Source organism: Stylophora pistillata, chromosome 5 (genome assembly GCF_964205215.1).
Source record: "Stylophora pistillata chromosome 5, jaStyPist1.2, whole genome shotgun sequence".
Classification (NCBI taxonomy): Eukaryota; Metazoa; Cnidaria; class Anthozoa; order Scleractinia; family Pocilloporidae; genus Stylophora; species Stylophora pistillata.
The window spans coordinates 28805152-28827830 of record NC_142523.1 but is presented as its reverse complement, the minus strand read 5'-3'; the positions used below and the strand labels follow the sequence as shown (position 1 = coordinate 28827830).

General features: G+C 40.7%; 1 protein-coding gene and 1 pseudogene across 2 annotated transcripts in view; both read left to right on the top strand.

The window, feature by feature from the left end:
- LOC148731283 (vascular endothelial growth factor receptor 1-like) overlaps positions 1-22679 on the top strand; it is a 443086-nt pseudogene that overhangs the window by 320237 nt on the left and 100170 nt on the right. The window lies entirely within an intron of this gene.
- LOC148731289 (uncharacterized) lies at positions 13046-13672 on the top strand. The gene has a single exon (XM_088762103.1). It carries the CDS (start codon positions 13046-13048, stop codon positions 13670-13672), a length of 627 nt encoding a protein of 208 aa, XP_088618229.1.

Here is a 22679-nt window from a genome sequence, read left to right as displayed (position 1 = left end):
CGGTTTAAATGGGTCGGACTTTTGGAGTAGTCGTTTAATGGCGATTCCGGCTTTCTCCACCACTTTAATATTGAAACCTTGCTGCTTTATTTCTGTCTGGTATTCCTTCCGTAACCGTGAGTTGGGCGTAGCTGGTACAAATATTACTGATTCATTCCCGCCGCGTTTGTACCAGTTGGATTTCCTTTCGCTCTTTTCCTTTTCTCGTTCCACCTTTCTCCACTCCTTGGGTCGATGTAACGGTCTTTCTCCTTTTCGCTCAGCTCTTTGTCTCGCTCTAAAAGCTTTGAGGGCCGAATCTACAACCTCATATCTGAATTTCTTGCTGTACCCCGAGTATTGCATTCTCAGGACCATCTCGTTAACATTCTCTACTACTCGTTCCCATGGTAACAATCTGCTACAGTTAAGTAAGACCCGAAGGACTTCTTGGGTCAGGACTGTTCTCTTTGTACTCCAGCTTACGGCAGACCTAGCATGTATGACTGTCTTAGAAGCCATGCTCTTGGAATAAAACTCATACATGATCACTGAGGTTGAGGCTTTCTCGTCCTGCCTGTCTGTCTCTTCCCCTTTTGTTTCCATCCACACCTTCAAGTCAAGGATAGGTAGCTTTCCGTCCTGGTGTTTAGAGGGGTAATCTATTTCGAGTTGTATTGACGGGTGTATGTCGTTTCCTATCTGTTTTATCAATGTCATAGTCCTCTCATCGTCACTGATTCCTTGATCCTCAGCTACGGATCTCTCATCCATGTGAGTTTTTCCATCCTTGTACCTCATCCCAACTGGTGTTGCTTGCACAGCCATGTTGATGTCATCCACGTACCGTTTGTTCATTTTCATAACGATGGCCAATTCATTCAGCCTTGTTGCAAATTTTTCATCCCACCAAATCATGAAAATCTGGGCCAGTACCCCGGTTAATTTAAGGCCAATTGGACCACCTCTTATTTGCTTTCTGATCTCGTTATCAAATGTGAAAACATGATTTTTCATAATCACAGTCAATACAACTCTTAATGCCTCTTTCAACATAATACGTTTCGCACGTTCATCTGGCTGTGTGACTGGTGGGTTCCACGATTTAAATCTTTTCTCTTTCTGCTCCTCACTCCCACTTGCAGTGATCGTGGGCGGTCTCCCTCTCTTCGTCTTTCTCGTTGGACATACATTTGCAATCTCCATCCTAGCTAGTACTTCCGGTGATGTCGTTAATGCCAGGTACAGACCCAACTCCTGACTGTTGATACTTCGGATACTGATGTTACTCTCGTAGAAAACCTCACACACCTTATCGATTGTGAACCCAATATCAAGACTAGGATATAAAGCAATCACGTCGGTGGAGCCAATTATTAAGTTGTCGTTATCCTGGTCCTGATTAACTCTGTTCATTTCCGCGATCATGTCTTCCGTGCTCGTGCATATGGCGCTATTCTCTCTCGATTTCCATACCTCTGTAAGTACAACGCTCACCAGGTGAGAGAGCTTGCAGTTGTAACCTACCATTGCCCCGCATACAGGTCTAACGGGGGGGCCCTTGTACTCATCACTGTACTCTTTATGGTCCTTACGTAGGGTATATAGCGGTGCTACTTGGCTATCACTATTTAACATATTGTTCTTTACTCTAGTCTCGTTATTGGTCTCGCTCCCTGCATTTAAAATGCGCACCCAAGACGTCGAATGTGCATTTATGAGCTGTTGTAACCGGTCATGTTCATCTTTGGTAATTAAGACGCTATCGACAACGTGCGGTTGAGAAGCTACTCTGTAGTTCCCCATGCTGTCTACGGAGAGGCGACCTGACTTGTCTGTTTGAAACACCACACTCTCCTGACTCTGAACTTTCTTTTTCATTGAAACCAAGCCTTCCTTTTCGTTCTTCTCTAGGTTGCTCCATTTGCAAACCTTTTCATCTTTCACGTATTTTTCTGTTATTTGATTTAATTTTACTTTCAGGTTTTGCATAGCAATTTCCGACCTTTCGTCAAGAGGTTCAGGTAGATGCACTCTCTTGTTGAAGGGGAGATCTGTTGCCCTCATATTGCTGAAATCAAATGTGTTACTCTTAACATCGTACACACTTCCCTTTGTTTCTCCTTCAGGCTCTTTGTTCTCGTCTTGTTGGTTCTTGTCACCCTCGAATTGCTTCCTCTTTGTCCATCTCAGCTTCGCTAGCCCTTTCTCGATCTCCGCCTCACACTCAACAGTGTTCACCTTGTCGTATACAGCAAATTTTGGTGGCAAACTCAATATTTTCTTTTCCTTCTCATCAGTAGAACACCCTCCATAACACCTATGTTCAGAGTTAAATGTAACCGGCAGGTCACTATCCGCTATTGTAATCCCTTCAATTTGATCAGGTATTTCAGATTATTATTTTAAAGGTCGGAAATTGCTATGCAAAACCTGAAAGTAAAATTAAATCAAATAACAGAAAAATACGTGAAAGATGAAAAGGTTTGCAAATGGAGCAACCTAGAGAAGAACGAAAAGGAAGGCTTGGTTTCAATGAAAAAGAAAGTTCAGAGTCAGGAGAGTGTGGTGTTTCAAACAGACAAGTCAGGTCGCCTCTCCGTAGACAGCATGGGGAACTACAGAGTAGCTTCTCAACCGCACGTTGTCGATAGCGTCTTAATTACCAAAGATGAACATGACCGGTTACAACAGCTCATAAATGCACATTCGACGTCTTGGGTGCGCATTTTAAATGCAGGGAGCGAGACCAATAACGAGACTAGAGTAAAGAACAATATGTTAAATAGTGATAGCCAAGTAGCACCGCTATATACCCTACGTAAGGACCATAAAGAGTACAGTGATGAGTACAAGGGCCCCCCCGTTAGACCTGTATGCGGGGCAATGGTAGGTTACAACTGCAAGCTCTCTCACCTGGTGAGCGTTGTACTTACAGAGGTATGGAAATCGAGAGAGAATAGCGCCATATGCACGAGCACGGAAGACATGATCGCGGAAATGAACAGAGTTAATCAGGACCAGGATAACGACAACTTAATAATTGGCTCCACCGACGTGATTGCTTTATATCCTAGTCTTGATATTGGGTTCACAATCGATAAGGTGTGTGAGGTTTTCTACGAGAGTAACATCAGTATCCGAAGTATCAACAGTCAGGAGTTGGGTCTGTACCTGGCATTAACGACATCACCGGAAGTACTAGCTAGGATGGAGATTGCAAATGTATGTCCAACGAGAAAGACGAAGAGAGGGAGACCGCCCACGATCACTGCAAGTGGGAGTGAGGAGCAGAAAGAGAAAAGATTTAAATCGTGGAACCCACCAGTCACACAGCCAGATGAACGTGCGAAACGTATTATGTTGAAAGAGGCATTAAGAGTTGTATTGACTGTGATTATGAAAAATCATGTTTTCACATTTGATAACGAGATCAGAAAGCAAATAAGAGGTGGTCCAATTGGCCTTAAATTAACCGGGGTACTGGCCCAGATTTTCATGATTTGGTGGGATGAAAAATTTGCAACAAGGCTGAATGAATTGGCCATCGTTATGAAAATGAACAAACGGTACGTGGATGACATCAACATGGCTGTGCAAGCAACACCAGTTGGGATGAGGTACAAGGATGGAAAAACTCACATGGATGAGAGATCCGTAGCTGAGGATCAAGGAATCAGTGACGATGAGAGGACTATGACATTGATAAAACAGATAGGAAACGACATACACCCGTCAATACAACTCGAAATAGATTACCCCTCTAAACACCAGGACGGAAAGCTACCTATCCTTGACTTGAAGGTGTGGATGGAAACAAAAGGGGAAGAGACAGACAGGCAGGACGAGAAAGCCTCAACCTCAGTGATCATGTATGAGTTTTATTCCAAGAGCATGGCTTCTAAGACAGTCATACATGCTAGGTCTGCCGTAAGCTGGAGTACAAAGAGAACAGTCCTGACCCAAGAAGTCCTTCGGGTCTTACTTAACTGTAGCAGATTGTTACCATGGGAACGAGTAGTAGAGAATGTTAACGAGATGGTCCTGAGAATGCAATACTCGGGGTACAGCAAGAAATTCAGATATGAGGTTGTAGATTCGGCCCTCAAAGCTTTTAGAGCGAGACAAAGAGCTGAGCGAAAAGGAGAAAGACCGTTACATCGACCCAAGGAGTGGAGAAAGGTGGAACGAGAAAAGGAAAAGAGCGAAAGGAAATCCAACTGGTACAAACGCGGCGGGAATGAATCAGTAATATTTGTACCAGCTACGCCCAACTCACGGTTACGGAAGGAATACCAGACAGAAATAAAGCAGCAAGGTTTCAATATTAAAGTGGTGGAGAAAGCCGGAATCGCCATTAAACGACTACTCCAAAAGTCCGACCCATTTAAACCGCGACAGTGTGGACGAGAAGACTGCCCAGTGTGTAGCACAGGTGGAAAAGGACCGTGTGATAGAGAAAGTGTGACGTATGAGATTAAGTGTATCCAGTGTAACAGCGTATACGTAGGGGAAACAGCCAGGAGCGCGTATACCAGAGGGAAAGAGCATACGAAATCACTTAACAATAAGGAAGAACGATCTGCATTGTGGAAACACTGTAAAGAGAAACACAATAGAGAGGTAAAGCAGTTCCGAATGGATGTGACGGGGGTTTATCACAATGACGCGATGCTGAGACAAATAACTGAAGGAGTGAGGATAAATAATGTGAACGAAGACTCGCTTATGAACTCCAAGAACGAATGGAACTTTTTTCAAATCCCACGAGCTGTGATTGATACATCATGACCGCTTACATGAAGCCTGGAAGAAGTGTGGACATTTCAGAGTCACTTATATGAACAATTATTTATGAGTATTTTAAACATGGCGGAGTACTACTGATGAGGATCGTAATTGATCGAAATCGATTTGGAATTCCGCTACATTTTTACAAGTGACTTTTTATATACCATTTTACACGTTTTTATAATTCTTGTATTCGTTTTATAGTAGTTTTTAGTGCGTCGAACGTGACTACGAGACGTTATGTCTAGCAAACTGACTCAAAAGGGGGTCTGAATAATTAAAAATTGGAAGCAGTAAACAAAGAATTAGCCACTGTTCCGTCCAACAGAGGACCAAAGAGCCAATACCTCTAGAGGAAGGACCGTATTAATAGCACAATTTCATCTAAAATAAGAGAAAACAGAAAAACAAAAAACAACAACAACAAAAAAGCAGGGTCTTAATAACCCATGCAGCAAGCATTACATACAAATAACACATATGGAAAAACAAACTAGCCTTCACCTTATGGAAAATAAAGGTTGAATTCACGGAAAACGCTCCATTTTACTAACGTTTACCTGTGTTTTGCTAACGGAAAACCGGACTTTTTCTGTCTTTTCGCATCGGTAAATCCCAGTATCCGTTTAGTTATTTGTTAGTTTTTCTTCGCCGAAAACAATTCACTTTCCGGCATTAACCGTTCGGTTAACGCATGGCAAAGAGTTTGTTTGCGTTTTGTTCATTGGCATTTCTCGAGTGAACAACAACGTATTCACCTGAATGAACAGTTGAAAATACGCATTTTTCGGGAAGGTTAATGTTTATAAATAGAGGAAAACGTAATCTTTTCCTGGGTTTGCCGTTCGCATAACGTACGGAAAATGTCATGTTTCTTCAGTTCGCAAGCATTTTTCACCCGGTGAACGAAATGTTCAAAAGAGTTTAGTGGTCGAACGCATGCATTTTCCAACATTTTTCCACGATGGTGAATTCGAGAAAATTTGTTGAAACGCATTTTTCGGCGTTTTACCATTTACATGTATTGCAGAACGGTTAACGTTTGGAAAATACCATGTATTCGGCCATTCACAGCCGTTTTGCGTTCGGTTAATCGCTGTTCGACCCAATTAGTGCAAGTGACCCGATAAGCTCAATTTCCTCAAATGATCCAAACGGCTCAAATGACTGATTTTCCTGAAATGACCTAATCGGGGTCAATCTCCTAGATTAGACAAGATATCTACTGGCGTTTTCATGGAGCAGGATTAAGAGCAGGAAATAATGATCACGATTGACGAACGTCTTATTTTCAGGGCGTTGACCGTCATCATTTTCCAGAAAAAACACTTTAATAATGCATTGCTCAGACGCGTTGGAAAACAGCAAAAAAACGTTCCGGAAAACGAACTGTTCATTAGCGTTTCTATGAAGCAAGAAAACAATCCACGAAAATCGTGTGTTCTTGCCATTCATCATTAGTATTTCTGTGTGAAAACGGTTAGAAGATACAGTACTCGTGCGCTCACGAAAACTTCAGAAAATCGTACAGGAAAACAATGCAAGCTGTTCACGAGCCTTTCAATGGGGAAAGAAAGGAATAGACGAAGAACACGTCTTCATGGCCTAATCATAGTCGTTAGTAATTCTGTTAGAAAACACTTGGCAAGTGCAGCGTTTGCACGCTCAGGAAAACAACAGAAAAATGCTCAGGAAAACAAGCAATACACTCGCGTTTTCGTGGAGCAGGAAAACAAACGACAAACATTATGTTTTCATGGCATTCACTATTAGTTATTCTGTGAGAAAACGCTTGGCAAGTGCAGCTTCCGCGTGCTTAAGAAAACTATGGAAAAATGTTCACCAACGTTCTCGTGGAGCCGGAAAACAATCAACAACTATCATCAACGTCTGTGAATATACGAAAGTCATATATTTGAACTGAGGTTAAAGAGCGAGTATGAGAGCGATCTTTGCAGTAATGAACTCTACTTAAGCGTTGATTCATCGTTTCACGGGTATATTACGAACCAACCTAATGATCAGCTCTCAGCTGGCTTCTTGGCCCAGTTAGTAGAGCACTGCACCAGTATCGCAGATGTCATGGGTTCGTATCCCGTAGAGGCCTGAAGTTTTTACAGCCATCATTTTCACTACCACTTCTGCCGCGGTAACGAACACCATGGTGGTGTTCATTACCGCGAAGATCCTTCTGATACTCGTTCTTTAACCGCAGTACAAGTATATGACTTTCATATATTCACAAACATTGATTCATCAACTGACGGGTTTATTACGAACCAACCTAATGGCCAGCTTCCAGTTGGCTTGTTAACTCAGTTGGTAGAGCACGGCACCGGTGTCGCAGAGATCATGGGTTCGAATCCCGCACAGGCCTGAATTTATTTCAGGCCTCATTTTTATTACCGCTTGAGAGTGTGCGTCCATGAACTGATCAAGAATTCAGCGGTAAATTTCAAATTTTCAAAATTTCAAAATCGCCCAAACTTTGGCTATTGGTAGTCCATATTGAACTATTCATTGCTTTGGGGTTGATTTGTCAAATGGTATATTCTTTCGGCAGAAAATGATGATACCCGATTTCAGGGCCAAGTATTGAAAAATTAGACTAAAACTTAGCCATTTTGAAGCTGACGGCTTGCCGTAACTATAAACCCAGAAGAGAACCACTTGCAATCAGCTTATTCTGCACTGTTTGCAGGTTTCGTATTATAATTCCTATGACATTTGAAAAACAATGAGGTATTGAGTGAGACCTGAAAGGAAGCCCTCTGTTTTTCCATGGAAATAACTAGTAAACTTCAAAAAATAATTTACCCTACTACCTTTATCACAAATCAGATGAAATGTTTTTGCTTAGAATGCAGAAGAAGTGGGATTCTAGCTGATATCGATATAGTTTATTTTTTCTGGGAAAATGAGGTTGTGCTATGTGAAAGTGTGCTCAAAATTGCAATTTTTGGGCAAGTCAAAGAAGAGATTGCGTGACCGACGGTGACAGACAGCTATATCATTCCAGCCCAAAGCCGCAAAGTCGATTAAAATATATCTTCTTGTTGTGGCGGAGTTTTGTTATTTATTACTTTTTTGAGAAAATACAGCAGCTAATGGAATGCTTGTTATATTACTAACTTGGATGATATTTTTATGTGAACAGTGAATAATTATGCAGCACATTTACAGTATTTTTTCAGGTGAATGATGCTGTTTTACAGGTACAAGGGTTAATCAATTGATACCATTTCTATTTTAGAACAGCCGCCAGCTGGAGATAATTTATAGTTTAAAGAATCAAGATTTCATCACTGATCACTAGGGGCTTTGCAATTGTTGACCTAAAAGCCTTGAAATGAACTATTTATCATTGTTGTTATGGTTGCTATTCATAAACAAGTTGTGATCACAATTCAATTATAGGGAATTTTTCCCACGGCCTGTCTCACGCTATGCAACTCAGCAATGGCGTTCTCATGCTCCTTTCATAGAATAACTGGAACAGACTGCTCATCTGATAGGTGAGATAAAAGCAAGAGTCTTGAAATTGTTACTTTACGCAATTGCTCAAAGGATATTTCGAATCATTGTTCTCACTGGTCATTTTCTGGAGTGAAAACGGAAAGTGTACTTATACTTGCTAGAGTAAGTGTTTTCCGCGACGACGAAACGCAGAGTTTAGACACAATCTGCTCACACCACCGCCGTCAACTCGGACTTGGCTAGCGGTAGAACATTTCCAAGTGCTGTGTGCCACAAATCTTATCTCAACATGGAGCAAATAGAAAAGCGGATCGAGGAATTTCGAAAGTGGTGAATTAATTCTCAGCTCCGCTGTCCCTGACCACTGTAAAGCATACGCTCTGAATGATCCCGACGACCCAAATTATTTTGTGACTTGTGGCCACGCCCATTGTGACAGCTGTGACTGCTGGTCGCTTGTCTCGTCTGTAATGAGGGAGACTGAGGAAGGCTTAGAAACAGCTGAATGCTCGGACAATGAAAAATAAGAACTGTCTTTTGTTATTTCCCAGGCCAAACAGAGCATTGAATGCTGGAAAGCCCATTTATCGCGGTCTATAAATCAGGATGAATGCAGACTTGACATCATGAGCGGCCTTAGCGCCCCACCCATTTTTCTAGTACTTGACTTGGTGATGAAATATCTTCCACGTAAGTTCCGGGAAAGCCAGTCGGATTGGTTTGGTAAAAGAGGTATATCGTGGCATATAGCAGTGGCGATTAAATGCAACAGCGGAGAAATGGAGATGATGACATTCGTTCATGTGTTTGAGAATGCTATCCCCCAAGACAGTAGCTCGGTGTCAGCCATACTTGATGACGTCTTTATACAACTCAAGACTATTATGCCAGAACTACAGACCATCTATATTCGAGGCTACAACGCAGCCTCGAATATAGCCAAACGTCATGACCTTCCGATCTATCGGATTGACTTTTCTGAGCCACAGGGAGTCGAGGAAAGGGCGCTTGCGATCGCAAGGCAGCCACTATAAAGTCACAGATGGTGAAATATCTGAATTCTGGACACCACATTGAGATTGCTGCATTGATGAAAGAAGCTATGGAGTCTTCCAGGGGTGTGCGCGGCGTAATTGTAAAAGTGTGCAGTCCTCCCAATGCTCCATCCATCAAGAATTTCAAGTGGGAGAAAGTGAGTTTTGTCAGAAACTTTTGCTACGGCCAGGAAGGGATAAGAACGTGGAGAGCCTACGACATTGGCCCTGGAAAAAGTATTCCCTGGACAAACTGCGATGTCCCTGAACAATCGGAACTGCCGACGATGGAGATCAGGCCCTCGACCAGAGAGACTATCGACCAGAGAGACTATAAGGGCGGCTCAGTCGTTGTTTGGCGCACCGACCTCTACCAAAAAGAAGCTTTGCGGCAACTTTCTGACACCTCTTTTTATCAAAAGATCGACAAAGACCTCACTGCCAGCAATCAAAACTCCGTCAAGAATACGATCAACCAACTCATAACTAAACAAGAATTGCCGGCCACAGCAAAGAATCTCATCATAACCACTCCTAGAACTTCTCGTATTTACTTTTTACCTAAAATTCACAAACCTAACAACCCGGGTCGGCCCATTGTCTCGGCTTGCAGTTGCCCCACCGAACTTATCTCCAGCTATCTAGACAAAATTATGGCTCCCTTCGTCAAAACTTTACCTTCATATATTAAAGACAGCCAACACGCTCTTCAAATTTTTCTAGACTTTAATTTCCTTGGCCAAAACAAACTTCTTTTCACCATGGACATTACGTCTCTTTACACTGTCATTCCTAATGGCGAAGGCCTTCTGGCCCTTAAACATTTTTTTGATCAACGTACAGTTAAGGAACCTAAATCTGAAACACTACTACGCTTAGCCGAACTAGTGCTCACACTCAATTGTTTTTCATTCGGAAACAACTTCTTCAAACAAACCAATGGTGTAGCCATGGGCACCAAAATGGGACCTAGCTATGCGAATCTTTTTGTAGGTTTTGTCGAACATCAATTTTTCAGCCAATACAACGGGTCCAAACCTGAACTCCACGGTCGCTACATCGACGACTGTATCGGCGCTACCTCCTCTACCAGAGAGGAGCTCACTCAATTCATAACTGCAGTCAATTCTTTTCACCCGGCTCTGAAATATACTTGGGAAATTTCTGACAATTCTTTATCCTTTTTAGACGTCAAAGTTTCAATTGAAGGCAACGGTTTATGCACTAGTGTGTATTACAAACCTACAGACTCGCATAATTACTTGTTATATTCGTCTTCTCATCCATCTCACGTTAAGAATTCCATTCCTTTTTCTCAGTTTCTAAGACTTCGTCGTTTATGTAGTAATGACTCTGATTTTCACCACAAATCAGAGTCAATGTGCCAGTTCTTCGATAAACGTGGTTACCCTGCTTCCGTTGTTCAAGCGGGTTACCACCGCGCTCAACTTATCGATCGACATTCAGCACTACAAACGTCGCATAAGGAAGATTCCGACCGCATTCCATTCACTCTCACGTTTCACCCTCACAACCACTCAGTTAAATCCATCATTCTTAAAAACTTCAAATTACTTCAAAACGATCCAGAGACAAGCACTATCTTTTCGCAGCCTCCGCTCATTTCATTCAAACGCGACAAAAACTTAGGCAATTTTTTGGTCAGAAGTTCTTTTCAGACTAATGAGCAACCAGGCACTTTTAAATGCGCTCGTGCGCGATGCAAAACGTGTCCTTTCATTCACAACACTGATAAAATATCGGGACCTAAACGATCCATTAAGATCACCGATCACTTCACGTGCACCTTCGCTAATGTAATCTATTGCATAACTTGCACTTATTGCAAAAAGATATACATCGGCGAAACGGGCAGAAGACTAGGTGATCGATTCCGAGAACACCTTCGAGACATGGAAAGGAATGACAAGGACACATCTAAACCAGTCGCTAGACATTTTAATTTACCTAATCATTCTAAGCAACATATGGCAATCTGCGGTCTTTCCTTGCACTTAGGTGGCACGGAAAGCCGTAAAAATCTTGAACAAAAGCTCATCTTTCAAACCGGCAGTCTCAATCCCACAGGGATCAATGAACGCTTTTCATTCCACTAATTTATTCATGTTTTTCTCGTTGCCATGCACCCACCAATAACGTAGCTCCATTTTCTGCCTTTAAAAGCACACACAACCCACAATTCCTCTATTCGCTCCGACGAAGGGCTAACGCTCGAAACGTCAGCTTTTGTAATCATTACGGTGGCCAATTTACCATTTCAACTTTTGTTGATATATCCAAATTATATCACAAGCTTTGTTCCAGTAGTACCCAGACGAATAGGTGGCCGAACCTCCGCAACTGATATAGAAGGCAACTCCGATTGTGTAGATGAGTCTTCAGATGAGTCAGGCGCTGATGTGGCTAACAGTTGTCTATTATTTACATGTGTAGAAGAGGGATGTGTCAAGACGTTTATACGGCATTCATCGCTGGTTCAACACTTTGGCTACGGAAAGCACAAGCGTGTTCTAGAGTATGAAACGCTCTTTGACAGGGCCATGATAGAATATGCGACTAATCTGGATTGTGGCGCGAGTAAATGCCCAACGGTCCTAGAAGGTAGTAAACCATCACTACCAGCTGTGCCCACTACTCTTCCGATGGGATGGGCACTGAAATCGACACAGTCCCGTTGTACAAAGGTTACCGACAATCAAAAGCAGTACCTTAATTCCAAGTCTCAAATTGGAGAGAGAACAGGGAAGACAGCCGACCCGACTGATGAAGTCTCTAAAGCCACGAGGAATGCAAAAGATAGCAACGGGGAGAGACTATTTAGCTATGGGAATTTTCTCACAAACCCGCAAATTAGCAGTTACTTTTCTCGCCTTTCTTCTAAGCGGAGTGTCGAGGTAGATCAGCCTGATAGTGAGAACAAGACTCCGGGAATAGACCTTCAGAGTGTACTTAGTGACAAGGTTTTGTCTGAGGTCAGCATTCAGATTTCAGCATTTACATTTAATAGGATAATAGGATACATTTAATAGGATAATAGGATACATTTAATAGGATACATTTAATAGGATAACAGACTATGCATGATGGCGTGCGGACGTGTATCTGAAGGCTCCACGAATTCCGCCGAATTTGTTGCCACTGAACCTTCTTCATCTCCCTTAAACCAATATCTACATTGGGACGACAAACAAAGTCTATTCAAGTGGAAAGGGAGCCTAACACAGCTTCAGGAATTTTGTTCGAAAGTCCTAAATTTGGAAGTTTCTGCAACCGCGAGTCCCTCTGAAAGGTCTAGTTCTTTGAAGTCGAAGACAATCACGCTGGTTTTATTTAACAGTACCGGTACCCTTCAAGTCCAAGGTCTGGATACAAAAGCAATGAAAGCCAAACTGAAGAAGCTACTCCAGATACCGGCTGATGACGACTCAGTTATTCTCGTGAATGAAGAAGCTTCTACTTCGGCGTTCAACAAGAATGCCAAATCAGTACAAGAGGAGTTGGAATGTCTGAAATCTGAAGTGCTGAACTTATGGGCTCATATAAAAGAGAAACCTGATGAGGAAGACCTGAGATCCGAAAATTCTCGACTTAGGGAGGTAATTCTATCTTTGAAGGAAGAAAATAAAAAGTTAGTCCAAGAACGCGATTCTTTAAGTTTCGCATTGCAAATCGTATCCAGAGAAGCAGCTACTCAATGCCGTTCAATGAGTAACACCTCTAACGAACATACCATTGTCCAAAATATGGATGAGTCAACACCTTGCGCCAACAAAGAACACGGCTTCATTGTGAAATCAAAGAACAAAAGAAAGAAATCGAAAGGTAAAGGAGGTCCTAATAACACCCTGACAGGAAAAGAATCCGAACCCGAAAAACAACCAAAAGAGCGCACAACCCTGCTCATAGGAGATTCGATGATCTCAAGAATACCTGGAAAAGATCTGGGAAAAGCAGTTGGCCACAGGGTTATAGTCAAGCCTTTCTCGGGCGCTACGACAATGGCCATGAATCACTATCTCAAGCCAAATCTGGAATCTTCGCCCAATGAAGTGATTTTACACATTGGGACTAATGATCTTAAAACCAGGGAACCAAAGGCTGTTGCGGAATCGATTGTGGATCTCGCGAGACAGATCGAGGGCACCTGCGATACTACAGTTACGCTGTCGGAGCTGGTATGCAGAAAAGATAAGCTGGACCAGGCAGTGAAAACAGGCAACAAGCATCTAAAGAAGTTCTGCCATCAAAATGGATGGAAATTAATCCATCATGAGAACATATCTCATAGTGGACTCAACAAAGGTGGACTGCACTTAAATTTTAAAGGTAATGAGCAGTTTTATAATAATTTTAAATCGCACCTAGAATGAGATAATGTGCTGTCCGTCAATGCCGTGCGGGATCAATTAAACAACCAAAAGGCCGAATAATCTGTCTCAATATTGCCTCCTTTGCGCGGTTTTAGAATGGCATCACTCAATATTAATCAATTAATTACTCATATAGACGAATTAAGAATCATATTAGCAAACAATGATATCGATATTGTTTCCATAAATGAAACGAAACTGAACGAGAGTATTCGAGATCAAGAAGTTCATATTCCGGGATACGAAATAGTTCGCCGCGATAGACTAACAAAATGCGGCGGAGGGGTATGCTTCTATGTAAAAACTTCAATCAACTTTACAGTACGAAATGACCTACACATGGATACACTAGAAAATCTTTGCTTGGAAATCCATAAGCCAAATTCAAAATCCTTTGTGGTTGTTACTTGGTACAGACCACCTGACTCTCCTATTGGCATTTTTTCACCTTTTGAATCCCTAATTGGGAGATTGGATAGTGAAAATGTAGAATTTTTTGTACTGGGAGACATGAACTGTGACATGATCACGACTCGATATGACAATAACACATCCAAATTAAGGAGTATTGCTGATGTCTACGGACTCGAGCAGCTTATCTCTGAACCGACGAGGATAACACCCACCTCATCAACTCTAATTGATTTAATCTATACCAACTGCTCGGATAAGATTGCATGTTCGGGAGTTTGTCATATCGGAATAAGTGACCATAGCATGGTGTATGTATATAGAAAACTCGCCCTGAATGGGATGTCTAACGGACATAATTCTATTACATACAGAAATTTCCGAAATTTCGATCGCCAAAAGTTTCGTTATGATATTCTATCTCAATGTTGGGATAATGTATACGAGTCTTCCAACCCAAACGTGATGTGGCAGCAATGGAAATGTACATTTCTGGCTATCGCTGACAAACATGCCCCACTGAAAACGATGCGCGTTCGTTCACGGAGTTCTCCGTGGATTACCTCTGAATTGAAAGACCTTATGCATAATAGAGACATATTAAAAATCAAAGCTAGCAAGACAAATGATCCTAACGATTGGGCATTATTTAAGAAACAAAGAAATATAGTCAATAAGCAAATACGCTCAGCTAAGCAAGCTTATTACCAAAATAGTTTCAATAAGCAAACCAGCGACTCCCGAAAGACCTGGCAGACTATAAACGAGTTAACTTCTCGAAAATCTGGGAAAACGCCAGTGGCGTCACTAAAAGTGAACGGATTAACGATAACTAATCCGTTGGAGCTATCAAACGAATTCAATAACCACTTTGCTAATATTGGTCCAAAACTTGCCAGTGAGATAAATTGTGATAGTGGTAGCTATCAAAGATATCTTACCGCAACAGATAAACGGTTTAAGCTCCAACCCACCAATCCAACTAAAGTATTTTCACTTTTAAATAAACTAGACAAGTCAAAGGCAACAGGCCTTGACAAAATATCTGCTAGGTTTATCAGGGAATGTGCTGATCTCATTTGTGTGCCGATATGTGATATTTTCAATCAATCTATTAGCCTAAATGAAGACCTAGAAAACGTCTTCAACTGGCTACAAGCGAACAAACTCACGTTGAACATGACTAAAACCGAATTCATGCTAATAGGGTCGAGGCAGAGACTGAATACTCTCACAGCTTCTCCAACAATTAGAATGAACAATACTCAAGTGAGCCAGGTTTCAGCTACAAAATCGCTTGGTGTAATAATAGACGATAAACTCGATTGGCATAGTCACATCGAAAAACTAACGAAAATGATCGCCTCTGGTATCGGGGCCCTAAAGCGAATTAGGCACCTGATCCCAGCATCAACCTTACATCTCATCTACCAAGCTTTAGTAAAACCTCACTTTGATTACTGTGACATTGTTTGGGGTAGCTGTGGGAAAACGCTACGAGACAAACTGCAGAAATTGCAGAATAGAGCAGCCCGTGTGTTGACATTCTCTAACTATGATGCTGATGCAACTGAGCTACTCGAGCTTTTAGGGTGGAAAAATCTTGCACGCCAGCAGGAAATCCATAAAGCCACCATGATGTTTAGATGTCTGCACGGGCTAGCTCCAAGGTATCTATATTCAAAGTTTACGTGGCGTGACTCTGCTTATGACCTCAGGGACTCTGAAAATAAGCTTAATGTTCCACTACCGCGCACTAATTATTACAGAAAAAGCTTTAGCTACAATGGCGCCACATTATGGAACAGTTTACCACGCGATATAAGGAACACAGAGTTTCTGGGGTTATTTAAACGTAAGATCAATGACATTTTTAAAGTCTAACGCACGGCATTCACGGAAAACAGCTTTAGTGTTATAGTATGTAGTTTTAATTTTAAATATCTTAGCGTATGTGATATGTATTTTTATAGGCTGATGAATTGATCGTGTCTAAATAAAGATTACAATACAATACAATACAATACAATACAATACAATGTATATGACTCCTACAACATCTGTGAGTTAGTGTTGAACTCTTAACTTGGCTCCTTTTCTGTACCTATGTTACGGGGTATCTGCGAATCCTTTGTTCCTGATATATCGGAGACAACAATTCGAAGAAAAAAGCCATTTGTGGCCTTGTTCTCAAACCTGGTACAAGGCTGTACCTGTAGCATTGGCAAGCGCTCATAACTGTAGTCGGTACTCGTTATTACTACCTGGCAGCTTGATTTCATTGTATCTTGCCTCGAAAATGATTCTCGTCATTTTTGGGTGAAACACCGAATTATTTGACAAATGAACCTTATTCGGAGATGAATACTATTACAAAGGGACGACTAATAGCCGGAGTTTTCGCATTTTCGAGTTTTCGCATTTCAATTTTGCCCCTAATTTACGATTTCCTTTGATCCTTGGAGACATTCGCCCTTAGTTTGTTCTAAAATTGAGAAGTATCCTTTCTGTAACATATACTTTGGTGTCTAGTATCTAAGTTAGTTGTTGCGAAAAATTTTTATGAATCGTTTGTAGAAGGCTCGTGAGCCAATTCAAAAACACAGTGGCGTAAACAAACCCACTTGAAAGCCAATTTACTGCAGGAAAAAATAAACCAGTCAACCTCGGGCTTGAAAATGCTACCCGAGTCCTGCGACCTCGGGAAGCATTTTCAAGCCCGAGGTTTACCAGCTTACAGTTTTTCACTATATGGACTTCTCAGCCGGTAAACCGCACGAGCACGTTAACCTATACATGTTAAAGATAAAGATAAAACAAGAATAAAGATAAAAACGACAAGAAAAAAATTAATACATTTATATAGCACGACTCAACTACTACAAGAATGACCATTACATTTTCAATGAGCTTTTCCGATGGGCGGAAATAATAAATCTGTCTGTCACGGTCGGTCGCAAAATCTCTTGTTTAATTTCGCGAATATGTGGAGGTTTAAGCGCTCTTCTCATTGACGACAGCCTTATTTCCCCAGAACAAAAAGTCATATGAGTTAAAAGCCCATTTGTAAAGGGGTCTGACCTCTAAGTCTCGTTTAATTTGTAATAAAGGTAGTTGGGTAAATTTTTTTTTCAAGCTAGATAGTGATTTCCATAAAGAAACATAGGGGGATCTTTCAAATCTCACACAATATCAGATTTCTTTCCAAATGTCATAGAAATTACAGTACAAAACCTGGAAAAGTTGTGAAATAAGCTGATTGCATATGAATATCTCCGGGCTCTTTATTTAAAGCATAAGGTTTTCTTGAAAATTGCTAATTCCCAAGCCTAATTTGCTCACATCTGGCCCTGAGATCTAGTGTCGCCGTTTTCTGCCAAAACAAAAATCTATTCGAGAAATGAACCACATAGTGATGAATAGTTTAATATGGGCTATTAGTAGTCGGAGTTTGAGCAAATTTCGCTTTTCACATTTTTGCCACTAGTTTCCGATTTTGTCTCATTCTTGTTGACACTCACTCTTAAGTCATGTTTGTTACTGCGAAGATTGCTCTCATAGTCAACAAACATCATGTTTTCATGGCATTCACCGTGATTCTGCGGTAAAACGCTTGGAAACTGAAATCCAGCTTTCGCGCGCTCGGGAAAACTATAGTAAAATATTTAGGAAAACAAGCTATATACTGGCGTTTTCTTGGAGCAGGAAAACAGTCATAAACATCATGTTTTCATGGCATTCACCATTAGTTATTCTGTGGGGAGACGCTTGGGAAAGGAGAAAGCTTGAGAAAAACATTAAGTAAAAACAGCTATTCATTGGTACTTTCCTGGTGATGAGTAATATGCGATGAACATCGTGCTATTGTTCAGTTTTACTTAGAGCGAACAATAAATTTGCCGCCCGTTTCCAGATATCTGAAAACGTTGGTATAATGTTAAATTTTTCAGTCATTCACCATTTCGAACCTTGATAACCCCAGTAAACAACACAGATGAGCAAGCGTGGCTGGAAATCAATTTGCTAAAGAATGCAGTACTTGAACAAGTGCTTGTTCGTTTGTTCAGATGAACTTTGTTAGCCAGAAGTTTTGGGTAAAGGTGTCCAGGCCTTCCAACCTTTCTTCAAGACTTCGCACTCGGTGAAAATCCTAATCCTTGAACACACTATCCAGCTCTAGTAAAAAGGAACTTTTTTGTTACGTGCAGCCTTTCAATTTCAAAAACATGAACAGCCCACTTATCTTTGTACTGTGTACTTTTAGGCTTAGAGGATTCAAACAAAAACTTCCTTGTGGTAACTTTTAGAGTTCAAAACCGGGTAGACTTACCTATTGCTGCTTCTTCCGCTTTTCAAAACTGCAATTGAGGTCAATGCAAAGTGCAACTGCGTCTGATTAAAATGAAAACACCTCTCATTACATTGGCTAGCAAAATGTACATGTATTAATGAAGCAAAAGAAAGATAAACTAAATATATGCGTGATCACTTTCCTCGTGATCAGGAAACCTTGATAAAACACTCTCCCTTTTTTACCAAATGCTACCTCCGAAAACTATAGTTCTAGTTCCCAAGCTTTTTTCTAAAGGACACAATAACACAGACTCAGTCTAGGAATCATGATTACCCGTTAAGTACATGTTAAATTCAATTATATTATTTCGATTTCTTAGGTATTTCTTATGACCTGAAAATCTGTTTATTAACAGTGCAATCTTATTAACTTCGGTTGTAAGCTTTTTCTTTGATTTCTTGCATCAGAAAGAGTTTGTAAGGCTGCATTTTTTTTTAAAGCTGAGTCTGAGGTGTTTAAGCTCAGGGGTCTTCGATAATATGAATAATAATAAAACAACAAAAACAAAAGAGAGCGAGGCTCGAGGGAAACTACGAGCTTCAAAGGAACAGTTTATGTTAATAACAAAACAAATATCCAGCACATTGTTAGGTCAAACGGGAATATTGTGTTCATTATCCTTCAAATATTTTTAGAAGTGCGGATAAGAAATCATTTAAAAACAGTTCATCGTCGAAAAAGCGGGTTAATTTTTCTGCACGACGTTATTCTATGAATTCCTAATGAAATATTTTCTTTTGATCAGCGGATTGAAAATCAAATTTAACAAATGGTGAACACCATAGCGTACACCACTGAGTTTTTGGATGGTGCGGGAGGTTGCTAAGCACGAAACTTAGAAGCGTAGGAGTCGCGCAAGGCGATAGCCGAGAGTAACGCTAGCTTCTTGAGTGCCTTGAAAACCACCCAAAAACATTAACTGGCTCTCGAAATATGTCGGGATCCAATACATTTTTCGGAAAGTTATTGCGAAATTTATATTTACGTTTGTCAAAAGAAAATGATAAATGAAATGAAAAAGATAAAATGTTTAACCTAAATCCAGGGTATGTCCTCCATCAACAGACTTTAGCAACTTGATAGGGCAGCTATTACAGCAATTATCAGTCACTTATCATTATTACATGAAGAATAATTTTTATTCGGCTTGAAAGAAACGCTCCGATATATGTTCATTATCTTAAACACGAAGGCGCGCTATAGAGGTTTTGAACAGCAGCCATGTTAGATGGCAAGAACAATGAAAATATTTTGCATAAGAAAGAATTTTTTTCCCATCGGTAAGATAATCTATAGTTCTTGCCATGCAACATGGCTGCTGTGCAAAACCTATGTATAAGGAAGTCTTCCCTGGGAAGACCAAGGCTCATTTGTCACTCATCGTTAACGTGTGCGTGTCAAATTCAAATGCTGGTAGATGAACAAAAGGGGCTTATGAGATATCTATTGTTTACATACACCAGCATGGTCGCATGAGGTAACGTGCGAACCACCTACTTCGATCTGAAATTTACCGCCACAAATAAAGACAGTTTCCATTGGAGAAAGGAAATACAAATCTCAAAAATTCTTGTTTTGTGATGATCGGAGGCACTGACAGTCAAATAGAGCTTTATTACTAGCGGGTGAGCTAAAACATTAGCAATTGCCGAAAATAGGCCTGAAAAGAGAAAATTCATCCTTCAACCCTCTTAAGTTTGCCTTGTTCACAACGTGCCATGTGTTGAGAAATCTGAAAACAAGTTTGTGGTTATTTTCTTTTTCGAACAAAGGTTTCTTTTTTTTAGCATTTCAGTGTGTTAAAAATGTTACGAATTCCCTAAACTGCTATAATGATATTTGCGTTTATTAAGGCACTTCATAACACTTTTAAATGTTATCTTTTTCTATTACTATGAGCCAACTGAAAAAAAAAAAAAAGATAAAAAATACAATAACATAGGCACACTCTCGGATTGACAATTATCTACTTAGGAGAGATCTTAAATTTAAATATGTCCATTTCTTAGGTACTTAAATGGAAACCAAATCAAGGAGCTACCACCTGGAGTCTTCACTAACAACTCCAAGTTGACCCACCTGTATGTAACACATGTGTATAAAATACATATTGCTGCGGAGTTTAGACTTAAGCCTCTATTTTCATTATTGGATTTTTTTACGCAGATACTGCAGGTACCCTTTGGGGTGTTCAGTAACAGAACTAAAGTTCAAGAGCTATTTAACAGTTATTTTACCAGAGCAAGTCGAATTTGAGATGTTAAATAACCAACAAATTGCACAGCACCGAGTTGTTTATAAAAAGCTCACATTTTGACTACGAACAAGAGTAAGAAGCTATTTCCTTTCCAAATGGAGTGGAGTTCCAATCGCTCTAGCTCAAATTCTCCACCCCTTTTCCAGTAAGAGTGTTTGACCTAGTGCTAACCGCTGGAGTTTCCCTTTCCCAGTGCACAGATAGACAAAACCCAGACACATGCTTTCCCCTTTACCCCCTTATCCCTTTGTGACCTATCACAGCGATTTAGTATCTATTTTCGATATTGGATTTTTTACGCAGATAATGAGAGTATCTTTTGGAAAGTTCAATAACAGCATCAAAATTTTTCAAGTGCTTTTTAATGTGAGACTATAAATAACCATCAAAGTGCACAGTCCCGAGTTTTTTATAAAAAAAGTCACATTTTGAGGCCTTGCCATATTTGCCAAGTGATCTTCAGAATGTTCTTAGGTTTCCGTCTCTTGTTGCTTCTCCTCCTTTATCGCTTATTGTTTAGACTAAATACGAAAACATGGTATATTCATGAGAGGATTGTTCACTGGTTGAAACAGTTCGTGTGGAGCTGTGATTTGTGGGGTTGTGGATTTGTTGAGGCGTTCTCCAAACTTGCCCCAGAAGGTGTTTAACATCAATAAAGCCACCGTTTTACGGCCTGGGTTCTTCTGAATCTGATCAGAAACTAACTTGATTTTCTCCCGCTCCTTATACTCTCGGACATACCGGGCCTTGAATTCTCGCATTGTCACCCACGATGGCCAGCGGCTAGCCTCCTGATTAATTATCAGCCAGGTGTTGACGCAATTGGCAAAACGTCTCTTGACTCTTTGTTCTTTGGAAATGTACCGCACCTTGTGAATTCTTACGATGGGCGACTTCCCAAAGTTCTCCTATGGTGCGATCGAGATGTTCACCGACTTTCCCGCGGTCTGCAAAGCATCTGGGACATCCCTGCCAAACGCAACCGTAAAACTCGCCAATGGTACTTGTACAAGTATCAGATCTATCCATGTACATAACGAGTTGAACTCAAAATTTTTTCAGAAAATGTTATGCCATCCCTCTTCCCCCCTCTTTTCAGGAAGTCAATTATCATAACTTATCCAGTGCTTCCTAATAAAGATAATGGCCGCTTTGTAGAATTTCACCGAGCATCTGGCATCAGCTGTAGCGAAGAGCTTTGGAGAGAAAGGTCGTCTGTGGCCAGTTTCACTGCTGTCTTACCTTGCTTTGATCCTCTCTGTCCGCCAAACGAGAAGTTCTCGGCCTGTTTCAGGATCTTTTTCCAGCAGTACATTTCCCCAGCACAGCTTTTTGGACTGATCTCTGGCTCGAAAACCAAAATTCAACGAAAGAAACCACCAAAGGGTTCTTTGCAGTATCAGGGGGTTGTGGTCACCGAACTTCCTGGTTTCGAAGAGCTTTTGTTTTTGTCCTTAAATAATTCCCGAGTAGCGTTTCGCTTGTTGCCGAAACCACTTTAAACGAGGCTCTTTCGTTTTGCGGCGAGGACCTGACGGCTGCGGGAAGACTCGTCATCTTCAAAGATATTGAAAAGTAACTTCTTCTCAGAAAAGTAGCGCTGGAAGCTTCTTGGAAATGACATGAGTGAACTCGGTTCGTACTCCGCTATTTTCTTTTGTAATACCTTTAAAAAATCTTGAAAATAGTTTGTCGAGTTCCTTCGCAGTCATAATTTCTGGTTCTCTTGTTTCGTCAATTGTGGAACAAAACCGCTTCAGAGCTCTCATGTCAGACTTCGTTTTTATGCGCATTTGATCATATGTAAATGGAATTTGCGCACTACAAATGCAAAACTATTATTATTATTATTATTATTATTATTATTATTATTATTATTTTCTTGACTGTATTGCTTGACTTTTGTGCCGAAATAAAATCTTCGAGTTCTTACCTGTCACTGTTGCTTACGTGTTCAGCTATACAGTTACCATCTCGGTTAC

Excerpts from the sequence above, each read along its gene's own strand:
- LOC148731289 (XM_088762103.1), top strand. The coding sequence starts at position 13,046 with ATGGATGAGTCAACACCTTGCGCCAACAAAGAACACGGCTTCATTGTG.